At 41.7% G+C, this 12,977-nt stretch overlaps 1 protein-coding gene across 1 annotated transcript in view; it reads left to right on the top strand.

The window, feature by feature from the left end:
* LOC148891751 (excitatory amino acid transporter 5-like) overlaps positions 1-12,914 on the top strand; it is a 32,378-nt gene extending 19,464 nt beyond the window's left edge. The window contains exons 10-11 of the mRNA XM_089009152.1: positions 6,789-6,888; positions 6,963-12,914. Of these exons, the coding sequence (XP_088865278.1) occupies positions 6,789-6,888; positions 6,963-7,229 (367 nt within the window). The 3' untranslated portion in view covers positions 7,230-12,914. The remainder of the gene's footprint in view (positions 1-6,788; positions 6,889-6,962) is intronic.
* Positions 12,915-12,977: the final 63 nt, after the last annotated feature.

A 12,977-nucleotide genomic window follows, 5' to 3' on the forward strand; every position in this document is an offset into this window, starting at 1 on the left:
GGATCTCACAGCTCATGCACGAAACGAGATTGCAATCATTGCTCAAAAAATGGGGGTAAGAAAATAGCAGGAACTAACGAAACTTACCCATAGATGCATGGCATTACTTAAATGGAGTTGCATCTGCAGAACACACTAATACCTGACAAGTGGTTCCAAAGAGAAAACTGCATTTCCGTCAAAAGAGCAGCCTCAAACCATCACGGCACTCACATACTGTAATTCCTACTCCAAATGTATCAATTTGGTGTTGGTGTGTGGACGATCGGAGAATTTTGAGGGACTGCTGCCCATGGACCCTAAGTTCTAATTTCTGCTAAAAGATTGAGAATAGTAGGGCAAATGTGTCCTGGTATATAATAAGACTGTGAAGAAAAAAATGCCAATTGCCACCACGGGATACAATTCATCTGCATGAAGTTGGACTTCTGCAAAGTTACAACTAAAACTAAACCCAAACGTTATGTTACACTACCAAAACAATTTGGGAATGTGGTGGCATGACAATTACCAGACATAGAAAACAAGAACAACCGTGTCTCCCAAAATCAATGCGTCAAATGTGAGCAAAAACCATTTTTTCTTTCAGCACGGCAACAGGAGAAAGACGAAAAAAGATTAAATGTTAATCGAGGCGTCTTCAACGGTTCAGTCAAAGTCCAGACCGTAAAATATGTCCTTATAAACCATTGGCTGTAAATAAAGTCACATGTTAAAGAAAAGTGGGTCACTGATGACATCTTAGTGCCCACATGAAGATCACGATTGCATCATCAGGGGGTGTGGTGAGCTCATTCACTGACAGATGATGTGCAAAAATTTGTCCACTCCAGTGCCAGGGTTTTTTTACATTTTCACTCAAATTACAGGACCGACAGAATATTGCGTTTTAGGACAACATAAACATTCAGTGCAGCATTAGAAACCCTTGACTCTCTTCTTTCATCAGAAAAAAAGAGCCTATTCCGAAGTTCTGTCTGGAGTTATCAGAGCTTGAAATGGGGACGGCTGTACAAAAGGCAAATGATGCCCCCTCGTGGAAGATAAAAACATTGCCAGAGGTCCGACTCGCACTTTATCAGCACCCTCCCCCACCAGCCAGAATAAATAAATAAATAAATAAATAAATTCAGTAATGGCGCTCCACGTCTTGCTTTTCCATTCCCAAATAAATTCGGGAATAACATTGAATGAGTAAATTTTTGACACACTTTCTTTGCATTTTGCTTTACTCACACTGGACTCAAAAAGGACGTTTTTAATGGCTTTGCAGCCACTCCAAGTAATTATTTGTAAACAAGTAAGAGCGTTCAAGTGGATAGTAAAACGGTGTCACAGTCCCCGTGCCCACACGGGTTTTCTCCGCCTGCACTGGATCCCTCCCACATTCTAAACAACATGCATTGCAGTCGTGCTACGTCTGAATCAATTAGCTGCCAATGTGGTTTGATTTACTACATATCCACTAGAGGGTGCCATTGGGACAGAAATCACTTGTGACTTAAAGAAACTTAAGTAATACTGTCATTAAACTGTACAAATTTTTACTATGAATGTGTGGATTCATGATGACCTCATAAAATTGCAATATTACTTGCTATTTTTGCTAGCTTCGGAGCTGTCCAACCTTAATGATGTCCATCTATTCTTGAAAAGTCTGTCTTCAAAATGGCTTTAACAGAATATATGCAAGCAAATCCATTTCTACTCCTCCTTTAGCCATTGTGGGTAGACAAAATGGCTATTAAATCAACACAAAAGCATTTACTTATGCAACTCGCTACAGATACAGTGTTCTAGCTCTGGCCAGTATGCTCTTCACGAGCGGCGAGTCATACTGCAATTGGCGAGTGACTAGCCATTCATGTGTCTCGCCCGGGGGTCGGCAACCTTTACGACTCAAAGAGCCATTTGGACCCATTTCCCACAGAAAAGAAAACACTGGGAGCCACAAAATCCTTTTGACATTTAAAATGAAGACAACACTGCATCTTTTCATCATCGTTTTTTACCTTTATATATGCATAAACAAACTATAGTGTGTTGCATTTATGAATCAATGAACTGTTACAGAGAAGCGAAATTACATTTCTGCACGCAACAAAAACATTTTAAACTCGGAAAAAAAGACGTAGGGTTGAAGATTACTTTCAAATATTATACTCAATGTCTATTTGATAAAAAAGAATATTTGCAAAATGGCAAATACAATATTTATTACCTGGTTAATGTGATTTCTGCTCCTGCACCTCAGCGCACAGCCTCTGCACATCAGGGCTGTATGATCATCCACTTCATAAAATGATTTCTGCTCTGATCAGCCTTCCGCATCAGTTCCGAAACAGCTGTTTTTCTCTCATCTCCATCCGGATATTTTTGAGCAAAAGCTGTGTGTTTGTTCTGGAAATGTCTTGCGACATTTGACTTTTTGTTGTTTGCTAACTTCTCATTACATATTACCGTATTTTCACGACCAAAGTGCGCATCGTGTGAAAAGGCGCAGTCTCATTTATGTGTGCCATTTCTGTATTTAACCCACACATTGGGCGCACCGGATGAAAGGACACAAGTTTTATATACCGGTACATATCCTCTACTGCTATACGTACGTCCGCCTCACAACAACACACAGGCATACAAGTATGCGTATTTAAAAAACAGATCGGGAGCAAAACTGAGTTTGGTAGTGCTTTATTTATTAATTAATTACAAAGGAATAATATTTTGTAATCGTCACTCAATATGCGTCGGCATGGTAAAAGGAGCACATTACCGGTACCGACTTTTCCGAAAGCTCAAACCACCGTGCTAGCAGACACGTTAGCCCAAGCATCCATAATCCATTGGCAAACTGTGGCGTAACATCCAGCCCTTTTTGTTTGCCTTAAGAATGACGCCTGCTGGAAATGTCTCTTTAGGCAAAGTCTTTCTTTTATAAAAATCACAATCGCCGGGAGTTTCTCTCCGTTAGCATGGCAGCCTTTTCGCCAGCTTTTCAGAATAATTCGCCGGCCGTCGCTACAGTAGTCCCGGTCCGCATGGAAAAATCGCAGTTTCATAAAACGCCAGCACCAAGACGGACCTCCTTGGAAATGTTCAAGTTCATGTTTTTCATTTCCTCCGCTAGCGTTACTGCTCTGAGCGGGACGGTGACAGTCGAAACGCCCCTTCCGCTCGCTCTTAGCTCGCCGATCGATTGCTTGAAGCTTTCCTCCAACTCCGGCCACCTTGCCTTATGTCCGCGTATTATGTCACGGCGGCTCCATTCCCATGTTCCTCGGCGTAGTTGATAGCCTTCAGTTTAAATAAACTGAGCTTCATAACAGTGACGTGCAGTCAGGGGAGGCAGGTGAGGCACGGCCTCACCGGTCATCATGGAAATATCAAATGAAAAAAATACATTAAACAGTTATATTTTTTAGTGATTTCTACTTTAAAGTTCTTTTCCATTTAACTTCACCGTTGTTGATTTTTTTTTTCAAAATCGCTGAATTTTTACATTTACCGTTCAAATACTGAGACGAGTGGGGAGGCACCAGCCGGCTGAGCCTCACCATGGATTGCGCAATCACTATGCTAACTGTGCTGGCTTGCTCTGCAGTGAGACCGCATTGCTGTACATCTGCATATCGCTATTAAAGTGTTCAAAAACTTTTAATATATTAGCTGGTGTATATAATGTAGAGTCACTTTACATTGTAACCACTGTATTACAGTGCTTATTTTGTATTTTTTAATCAAAACTGTGTGCATTGGTGAGGCACACAGTTCTCCTGCCTCATGACAGGAGGCACTGGTGATTACAGATTTTTCTTGCGCCTCCTTGGCTGCAGAATAATAGAATTAGTGAGAGCAAGCTACAGTAAACAGTTAGCAAGTGCAACCATCCAGTCATTTGTTCGTGTTGCTTGGCCTTATTTTTAGAATGGAGGATTACATATCTAAATTGAAAGAAATAGAGAGACTTTTAAAACTGTTGCATCAATAACTTTCAGTTATTGATGCCTTTCTTCAGAAGGAGCGCCACATGGACTTCATTTATAAGTAAAGGTAATACGATAATCACGTTTTTTTTTATTCTTTTTTCTATGCTAAAGTTTATATAAAGAATGCTGACATGACATTTTAAACAAAACACGTTAACTGTTGCCAATCAAATGGTGAATAAGCTACTCTGTAGAGTTCATGTTTGTAAATCTGACTGTGATGACGTCAGTGCCTCACCAGACATGAACCTCACCGCACGTCACTGCTTCATAACCATGTCTCTTTGCCATTTTCAGGATTGTTCTACATAAAGCACATACCTGTTCGTTCATACACAAACCACGTCCGCACACCCCCCCTCGTTTTCTCTACACGTCCTCCTCATGGTGGCCTCTAACACGTCCGCACTACAGGGCGCACCGCACATTTTGATAAAAATCTGAGACGTTTATATGCGCCTTATGGTCGTGAAAATACGGTAAGCATACCGGTAAACCTGTCTCGTCAGCAGTGAAGGCGAACGAATCTGCCCACGTATCATTAAACGTTCTGTTTTCTTCAGACACTTTTCTTTTCTTAGATTTATCCATAGTTGGCCTACCTGGGGGTCGAAAAATTCAGGAAATTGTGCGCAATTTGGCGGTTGTGACCGGATACACGTCCACTGTCGATGGTTGTGACGTATATTATGAGCGACAAAAAAATTGAATGTGTTATTTTGTATTATTTATAATCACCATAATCTTCAAATTTAGAATTACATTTTACAAACGAACGAACTAAAATAATACACATTAAATTAAATACTCATTTATTTTCTAAAGCCGCAGGGAGCCGCAGCAGGGGGGTGAAAGAGCCACATGCGGCTCCGGAGCCGCGGGTTCCCGACCCCTGGTCTAGCCAATCATAGTTTGCGAAAACTGACCTTTCCAGCACCTTCAAGCAGGCCTTGGGTCTCCAAGTCGAACTCTGATTGGTTCAAGCTACAGCTTCATCGTCATTTTTTACTATGTTACTGCAAAGAGGCACATCAAGATGGTGGTGCGTGAACACGCAGCGGCTCCCCTCTCTCTCCCGTCAAATTGGCGTTTTTGTGTTTATTATGTTTGTTAAAGTCATTATAAGTGCCTTGCACGCTGGGTCCGATTGCACAGTAATTTCATCTGTGCTATATGCCATGCATATGAGCATATTCGACAATAACGCTGACTTTGATAAACATGGGCACACATGAACACTCCATCGCCCCATCCCTCACACACATCTGCTCAGACAGATTTATTATAAGTATCACCGTTTAAATACAAAATCCGCAAATATATTGGAAAGTTGACTCCGAGAGTACTAAAACCACAGGCAACAAAGAACACTGTCTTTTCACACACTCGAAGCAATTCTTTGACATGAGTGTCAGTCAGAACCGATCGATGCTCAGGGTAGAAAACACAGACTCGCAGATGTATGTTGACCCAAACATTGACAGTATTTTAAGCGCAGCCGGTTTGACATTAGGGTATATTTCCATTGGCACGCGTTTCCAGAACTCAATGGTCCCTTCCCTTAAAGCAGGTTTCAATTGATCTTCCTCACAAAGATCGATCATCTCTAACTCAGCCGCAACTTCATCTGTGACAGCGGGGCTTTCAAACAGTCCGTCTCCGCTTTAAACGGGTCGACAAGGAACGTAATCTGCGGCCTTTTCAGTTGTAGATCACAGAATCGGGTTACAAAGTTTTCGTGCAAGTTTTCAACCAGTGTTGCATATCTGGCTCTTTTCTTATCCAGGGTATCGGTGGTGACTTGCTTTTAGCAGAGTGGAAAAATGTGTTAAATCTCCCTTTTGAATATGCGCCCTGAACAGCTTCAGTTTGATGACAAACGCATTCTTGGTCGATGTTCGCGTGGAGTGAGCTGAAGTGGCGCTGAAGATTTGAGGCTTTGAAATGCGCCAATGACGCCTGACATACAAGGCAGAATGGCTTGCCCTTACGCTCAACAAAAAAATATAAACTCTCCCACTCTGTTAAAACGTCCTGTGTTCGTCTTCATATTTTCGTTTTGCCCCGCATTTTTTTCCCTGCCATTTTGAGAGCGAACTTGACGCAAATTAATTGTTTACGTCGTAAACAATTTGTGTCGAGTCTCTGATTGGTTGGCCACCCGTGGTTTACGACATAAATGATTGATTTTCATCACACGCACATGCGTGTTAACGTCACATGGTCAGCTTGATACCGTAATTTCACGACTATCAGGTGCATTTAAAAGTCTTCACGATTTTCAGGTGCCCTTAAAAGTCTTACATTTTCTCCAAAATGTGCAGCGCGCGCTATGGTCACGAAATTACGGTACATAGAGGATGAATGGCAGCGCCAGCGCCAAACTTTTTTTTACGCTTGTCATGTGCACGCCCCTTATGAGTCGGCCCCTTAAGAGCAGCAAGAAATCAGCCAAAGAGCCGCATGCGGCTCGGGAGCCGCGGGTTGGCCGGGCCTGCTCCAGAGCCTGCAGAATAAATTGTGAAGGCATCCGGGTAGATTTCTGACCCTGGTAACAAATTCTGGCTGAAATGTGATTGGTTAAATGCTTAAATACGAAAACGCAGATCTGGAAGCAGCACAGCAGCAGAAAGGAAGCTGAAAGGCAATTTGGAATTATTTACTAAGTATTCATGGACAAAAATTATTCACATTCGGGCGTCACACTGACTGAATGGATGGATAAGGTCTATTTGAACTCATGCCTAAAAGCTCTACAAACAGCTCCTTGAGGAATTTCTGTATGATTTTTTTTTCACGCAGGGATCGCTTTCGGACCATGGTCAATGTGATGGGCGATGCCCTAGCTACGGGTATCATGGCTCATATCTGCAGGAAAGACTTTATCAAAGAAGGCGAACAGGTGAGAGACCATGAAAGTTGAAAAGTGAAGGAAAAAATATCGATTCGTTCTAATTCACTGCGTCCTCTGATTAGGTACCTCTGATCTGTGAGACAAAGCCAATGATTAGCATCCAGCAGATGATGAACTACCAGAACCAGAAGAACGGTTGCTACCAACCGCCGCCACCGGGCAGCAAGCACGACCACCTTTCCCCGGATGTGGCTCGCTTGATCCAACTGGAGGAGGGCATTCGACCAATCGAGAAGAAGAAACACGCTCACTCTTCACACCACAAGAGAGGCCACAGAGACAAAGACCACTGTTCCATCGATATGAACGGTCTGGAGACGAACGTGTAGAAGCCGTCCGAGTGGCTCTGAGCACTCAGCTGCTGAACCGGCGGCGGGAGAGAAGAACCAGGATGTTCCTAATATGACATGACCCAAGTCACACACCTCCCTGCTGTGGAAAACCAGAGATGGGGGAAGGTGAACGAATGGAGATGAAATAGAACACAAAAACTTTTTGAGTGTTATTGTTGTTTTGTTTTTTTTAACTGTATTTTAAGAATAACCTGCGTATTTGTTAGTGTACTCATCTAACATGAATCATTCTGTACCAGTTGTGATGCTGGTTTTGAGCTATTCCATTTAGAATTTGCTTTTTTTTTTAACGGTGAGTCAGCCCAAAAGGAGAAGGAAGAAAATACACAAAAGCTTGATTTGAGATATGTGCTTCAAAAGCACATCAGTTATTTGTTGTATTTTGCTGTCTTGATATGAAATTACAGTAGTCTATTTTGAAAGGGAGTTTTTCTCAATGCTGATCATGCACAAGGATTTCATGCATTGTTGCAACAACGATGCAAACATGCGACAGTACAAAAAAAATACATACAATAGAATAATACCGTGCAATCATCTTCAGCCACCATAAAATGTGGTACTTTAGCAGCACTGCAAAGACAATGATTATATTCGAAATTACTCCATAATCAACTCTATAGACCACTAGAGAGAGTTTTTCCACCATGTTTGTCCCCCATGAGGTGGTTCGAAACGGAAAGACTCAAGTTGTGACTGTACTGTGTTTGAAATTTTTTTCCTCCTGTCATCAAAGACGCTTTCGTACTTGAGCGGAATAAGCAGTGACTTGGCCTAATATTAACCTCACGGTTCGGCATTTGCTCTTGCATCAATTCTGGGCATCAAGAAACCCAACATTTCATGTAAAGTACACAAATGCCATGATACTAATCGACCAATCCAATGTAAGATCTATTTCCAAAATCTGTTTTACTTCAGAGAATTTAAACTAAAATATGCCATGTGTGGTTACATACATTTTATAATCAAAGTGTTAAAGCTGACTTTCAAAGAAGGGTTCAGAACCAAGGCTTGGTGTATGTGTGGACTGGCAAATGCGAGCATCTGTGTTGATTCCTGAATGTCACATCATTTATTCGACGAACTTTCGCACTGCAGATTCAAAATTGGTGTCGGTTAATAGTGAAATGAGACTTTTATTGTGGAATGGAATAAAATCAAATGTATTATCGTTGCACGTGGCACAACTACAGAGAAATTCACTTTACAGTTCCGACAAATGTTTTTAAAAGAGACGGGGAAAAGAATGGGATTCCTGATGGGTCTACAGAAAAAAGTATACAGACACTCCCCACCTTATGAACGAGATATGTTCCGAGCAGTCGTTTGTGAGGTGAATTCGTTTGTTACTTCAGTGCTATATTTTGTATGGAATGTATGTTTAAAGGACAACCGACGCCTCCGGACAAGTTGTGTCCATAATTTGTAAAATCACTTCAAATGAATTCGACTGAGCGTATTGTACAAAGATTTCAACGCATATAGCTATATTTTACATTTTAAGACTCGCGCTGAATATTCAGGAAGTCTTGTTTTCGAGTTGATAACGATCCCTACGTGACGTCACGTTTGGAACGCCCCTGACCGAGAAAGCGACACACAATTTATTTTGCGGTGCTTTGTTTAGTCTGAAAACTTCGTGTTGATCCGTGTTGATGGCGAAATTAGAAGGAAAACACATAAATAACGCGATGGTGAATCGTTGTGTGTTGCACCAAGACAACTATTTGATATTCGCTGACACAAATTCCCAGCAGACAAATCAGCCCATTTCCAACGGAGCTTGGGCGCCATCTTGTGCATTTTCTCAGTGCTACATTGCTGTCATTGACGGCTCGAATTGATATGAGAGGACTCCTTTAATCGATTGCACACATTTATGCTTTCCTCTTCAGAACTATTTGAATCATATTCATAACTGGAAGAGTAACAAGAAAGCATCTTCTCCAAATCTGAAGCCATGGTTTTGATTCTCGAGCAAGGCAAGACGTCTTGGCGTGACATCACGACCCGGGGGCGAGACTTTCTGAAAATCCCTAATTCGCAGCTCAATTTGTTGCAGTTTAGCACACGTTAAAGGACAACCGACACATTTTTTTTGTTTCCTAACTGACATCAGAAAAACGGTTTATAGCATCTAAACTACCCAAAACATGCATGCTGTTATTTTTAGTCAAATGCAAAACACCAATAAAAATGACTGAAGTGTCCAAAAACTACTTCAAAATGAAACTGGAAATGTCCAGTTTCAGAAGGTCCCGCCCCAGTTCATGACGTCACGCCAAGACGTCTTGCCTTGCTCGAGAATCAAAACAATGGCTTCAGATTCAGAGAAGCTGCTTTCTTGTTACTCATCCAGTTATGAATATGATTCAAATATTGAAGTTCTGAAGAGGAAAGCATAAATGTTTGCAATTGATTAATTCCGTGTCATTTTGAGGCATCTGGACTGAATGTAGCGTCCCAGAAAATGCACAAGATGGCGCCCAAGCTCCGTTGGAAATGGGCTGATTTGTCTGCGGGGAATTTGTGTCAGCTCGTATCAAAGTAGTCTTGGTGCAATACACAACGATTCACCATCCCATTATTTATGTGTTTTCCTTCTAATTTCTCCGTCAACACGAAGTTTTCAGACCAAACAAAGTACCCAAAATGCATTGTCTGACGCTTTCTCGGTCACGGGCGTTCCCTCCGTGACGTCACTTAGGGCATTGTCACCAACTCAAAAACAAGACTTCCTGAATATTCAGCGCAAGTTTTAAAAGGTAAAATATAGCTATGTGTGGTGGAATCTTTGTAAAATACGCTCAGTAGAAGTCATTTTGAAGTGATTTTACAAATTATGGACACAACTTGTCCATAGGCGTCGGTTGTCCTTTAAGTCATTTTTCTTGGTGTTTTGCATTTGACTAAAAATATCAGCCTGTGTGTTTTGGGTATTTTAGATGCTATAAAGCATTTTTCTGATGACAGTTAGGAAACAAACAAAAAATGGTGTCGGTTGTCCTTTACGTCAAACACTGAACGGGGAGCTATATAACACAGACGCTCCTAAAATAAATTCACACATACTGTAGTACGACGACATATATCCTTGGGTCTTCAGTAAGCCATTACTGAAGCTGCTGGCACGTAATTATTGAATTACGTGCCATTACTTTTTGTTATGCATCGTCTTCTCGGAGACTCAACTGGGAAGCGGGATTTCCTCCCCGCCACATACTCTACACAGCCAAATACAAGCAAGCTCAGCGGATGGACCTGAACTCGTTAGCATCACTTGGGCTGATTGGTCCGCCTTGTAAACATACAGCCCTTTAAACCTCCAATGTGTCTATTCGCGTGTGTGTGCGTGAAGCAGTGGAGACCCCCGGAAAAAGGCACGCAATTCCAAATCTAATTTACAGCATCTCTGTCCGAACATTTTCGACATACCCACAAAAATGCTCATATATACCGTTGTTCATATTGCTCGTAAGTCAGGGAGCGTCTGTATACCACAGCATGCCCGCATTACAACGGTGGGTAAATGGTAGCACCGCGCAAGGCGCTGATTGTGTTACGGGTTGCATTCATCCGGGGTTCATATGTTCTAGTAAGTGGCCGCGCTCATCCCAGCTCCTGGCACAAAACATCTCATTGCCGTGGAAACAGCCTTGGAGAATCTGGATCCAGCAGCAAGACTCACGGGCTCACCATAAACATTCAGGGAATATCGGTCTTCTCAAAGTGACTGACTTTAATATCAGTAAGAGGTGAAGCAGTGACGTGCGGTGAGGTTCATGGCTGGTGAGGCACTGACGTCATCACAGTCAGATTTACAAACATGAACTCCACGGTGGCCCGGTAGTCGAGTGGTTAGCACACCGGCTTCACAGTGCAGAGGTCGCCGGTTCGCGTCCCGGTCCGGCCTCCCTGTGTGGAGCTTGGATGTTCTCCCCGGACCCGCGTGGGTGTTCTCCGGGTCCTCCGGTTTCCTCCCACACTCCAAAAACATGCATGGCAGGCAGATTGACCACTCCAAATTGTCCCTAGGTGTGAGTGTGAGAGTGACTGTTGTATGTCTTTGTGTGCCCTGCGATTGGCTGGCAACCAATTCAGTTCGCTGACGAAGCCTCTTGGATACGTCTGTGTAAGCTCTCAGTCGTACAGGAGTGGTCCATTGATGAAAAGTTGATGAATTGTTGTGTGTCGCACCAACACTACCAATTGCGGACACAAATTCTCAGCAGAGAAATCAGCAGAGAAATCAGCCCATTTCCAACGGAGCTTGTACGCCATCTTGTGTATGTTCTGGGAGCTACATTGGAGTCCAGACAGTTCGAATTGATACGGAAGGACTTCTTTAATCGATTGCAAACATTTATGCTTTCCTCTGCAGAACTATTTGAATCATATTCATAACTGGAGTAACAAGAAACTGAGTAACAAGAAAGCATCTTCTCTGAAGCCATTGTTTTGTGTCTGGCGTATCCTGGCGTGGCGTCACAAACAAGGGGGCGGGACCTTCTGAAACCCGCCATTTCCGAGGTCATTTTGAAGCAGTTTTGGGACACTATGTCATTTTTATTGGTGTTTTGCACTTGACTAAAATATCAGCCTGCGTGTTTTGGGTTGGTTTTTCTGATGTTAGTTAGGAAAGTGTCGGTTGTCCTTTAAAGGTGTGTCGGTTGTCTTTTAAAGGTATTTGTTGAATTTTGGTGTTTAAATCTTTTTTTTTATTTTGACCAAGACAATCTTTTTGACTTTGAGTATTATTTTTTTCAATATTTTTTTTCTTTGTATGTCACTTAACTTATTCACTGCCATACATGTGCAAAAATGTGTTCACTCCAGTGCCAGGGTTTTTGTCATTGTCACTTGAATTGACTTTTAGGACCACATAAACATTCAATGCAGTGTAAGAAACCTTACACTGCATTTTTTTTTCAGAAAAGAAGAGTTCATTCCTAAATTGTATGGGTCTTATATGGGTCCTTCAAATGAGGGTGGCTGTCCAAAATACAATGCAATAAACACACATTGTTTAAGATAGCGCTTTAACAACAGCTAGAGCTGGATCAAAGGGCTAACATGGAAAAAAGGAAAATGCTTCCCCTTATGGAAAAGAAAAAAACATTGCAAGAGGCCATTGCCAGCGCTTTATTGGCACCCATGCATGAAAAAACAAAACCCGAACAAATTCGGTAATAGCGCTCTACGTCATATTTTCAATTCCCGAATAATACATTTTATTTCAAAGCGCCTTTCAAAACTATCAAGATCACTTTACAGTCACAGGATAAGTTTTTTTCTGTGGGTGAGCAGCAGCAGCCACGCGCGCCAGCATTCACTTAACCCGGAAGTAACTCACTCAAATGGACAGAAAGCTAGCTAATTTAAAACAGATTCTTATTTTACAGACAGTGTAGACTTACACTGTCGGTAAAATAAGAATCTGTTTTAAATTAGATATCAAGTAGACAGGACGAACTTAATACAACTAGAAATCTAGCTAGATAGCTAATAGAAAGCTGGCTAGATAGCTAATAGATAGCTGAATAAAGTTGTGAATGGCAGTGAATGAGTTAAACACAAATGGGTCTGTTGTTTTTTTTCAATCACAATTGTATTTCTTAACACAAATGGGCTTCTTTTTAATTAAAACCATTTTTTGAAAGAATCCATGTTAGCTTTTCCATTTTAGTTCAAATTACATTACATGTTAATGTGTTTGGCCAA

Source organism: Hippocampus bargibanti, linkage group LG11 (assembly GCF_051943395.1).
Source record: "Hippocampus bargibanti isolate YZ-2025 linkage group LG11, ASM5194339v1, whole genome shotgun sequence".
In the NCBI taxonomy this organism is placed as follows: Eukaryota; Metazoa; Chordata; class Actinopteri; order Syngnathiformes; family Syngnathidae; genus Hippocampus; species Hippocampus bargibanti.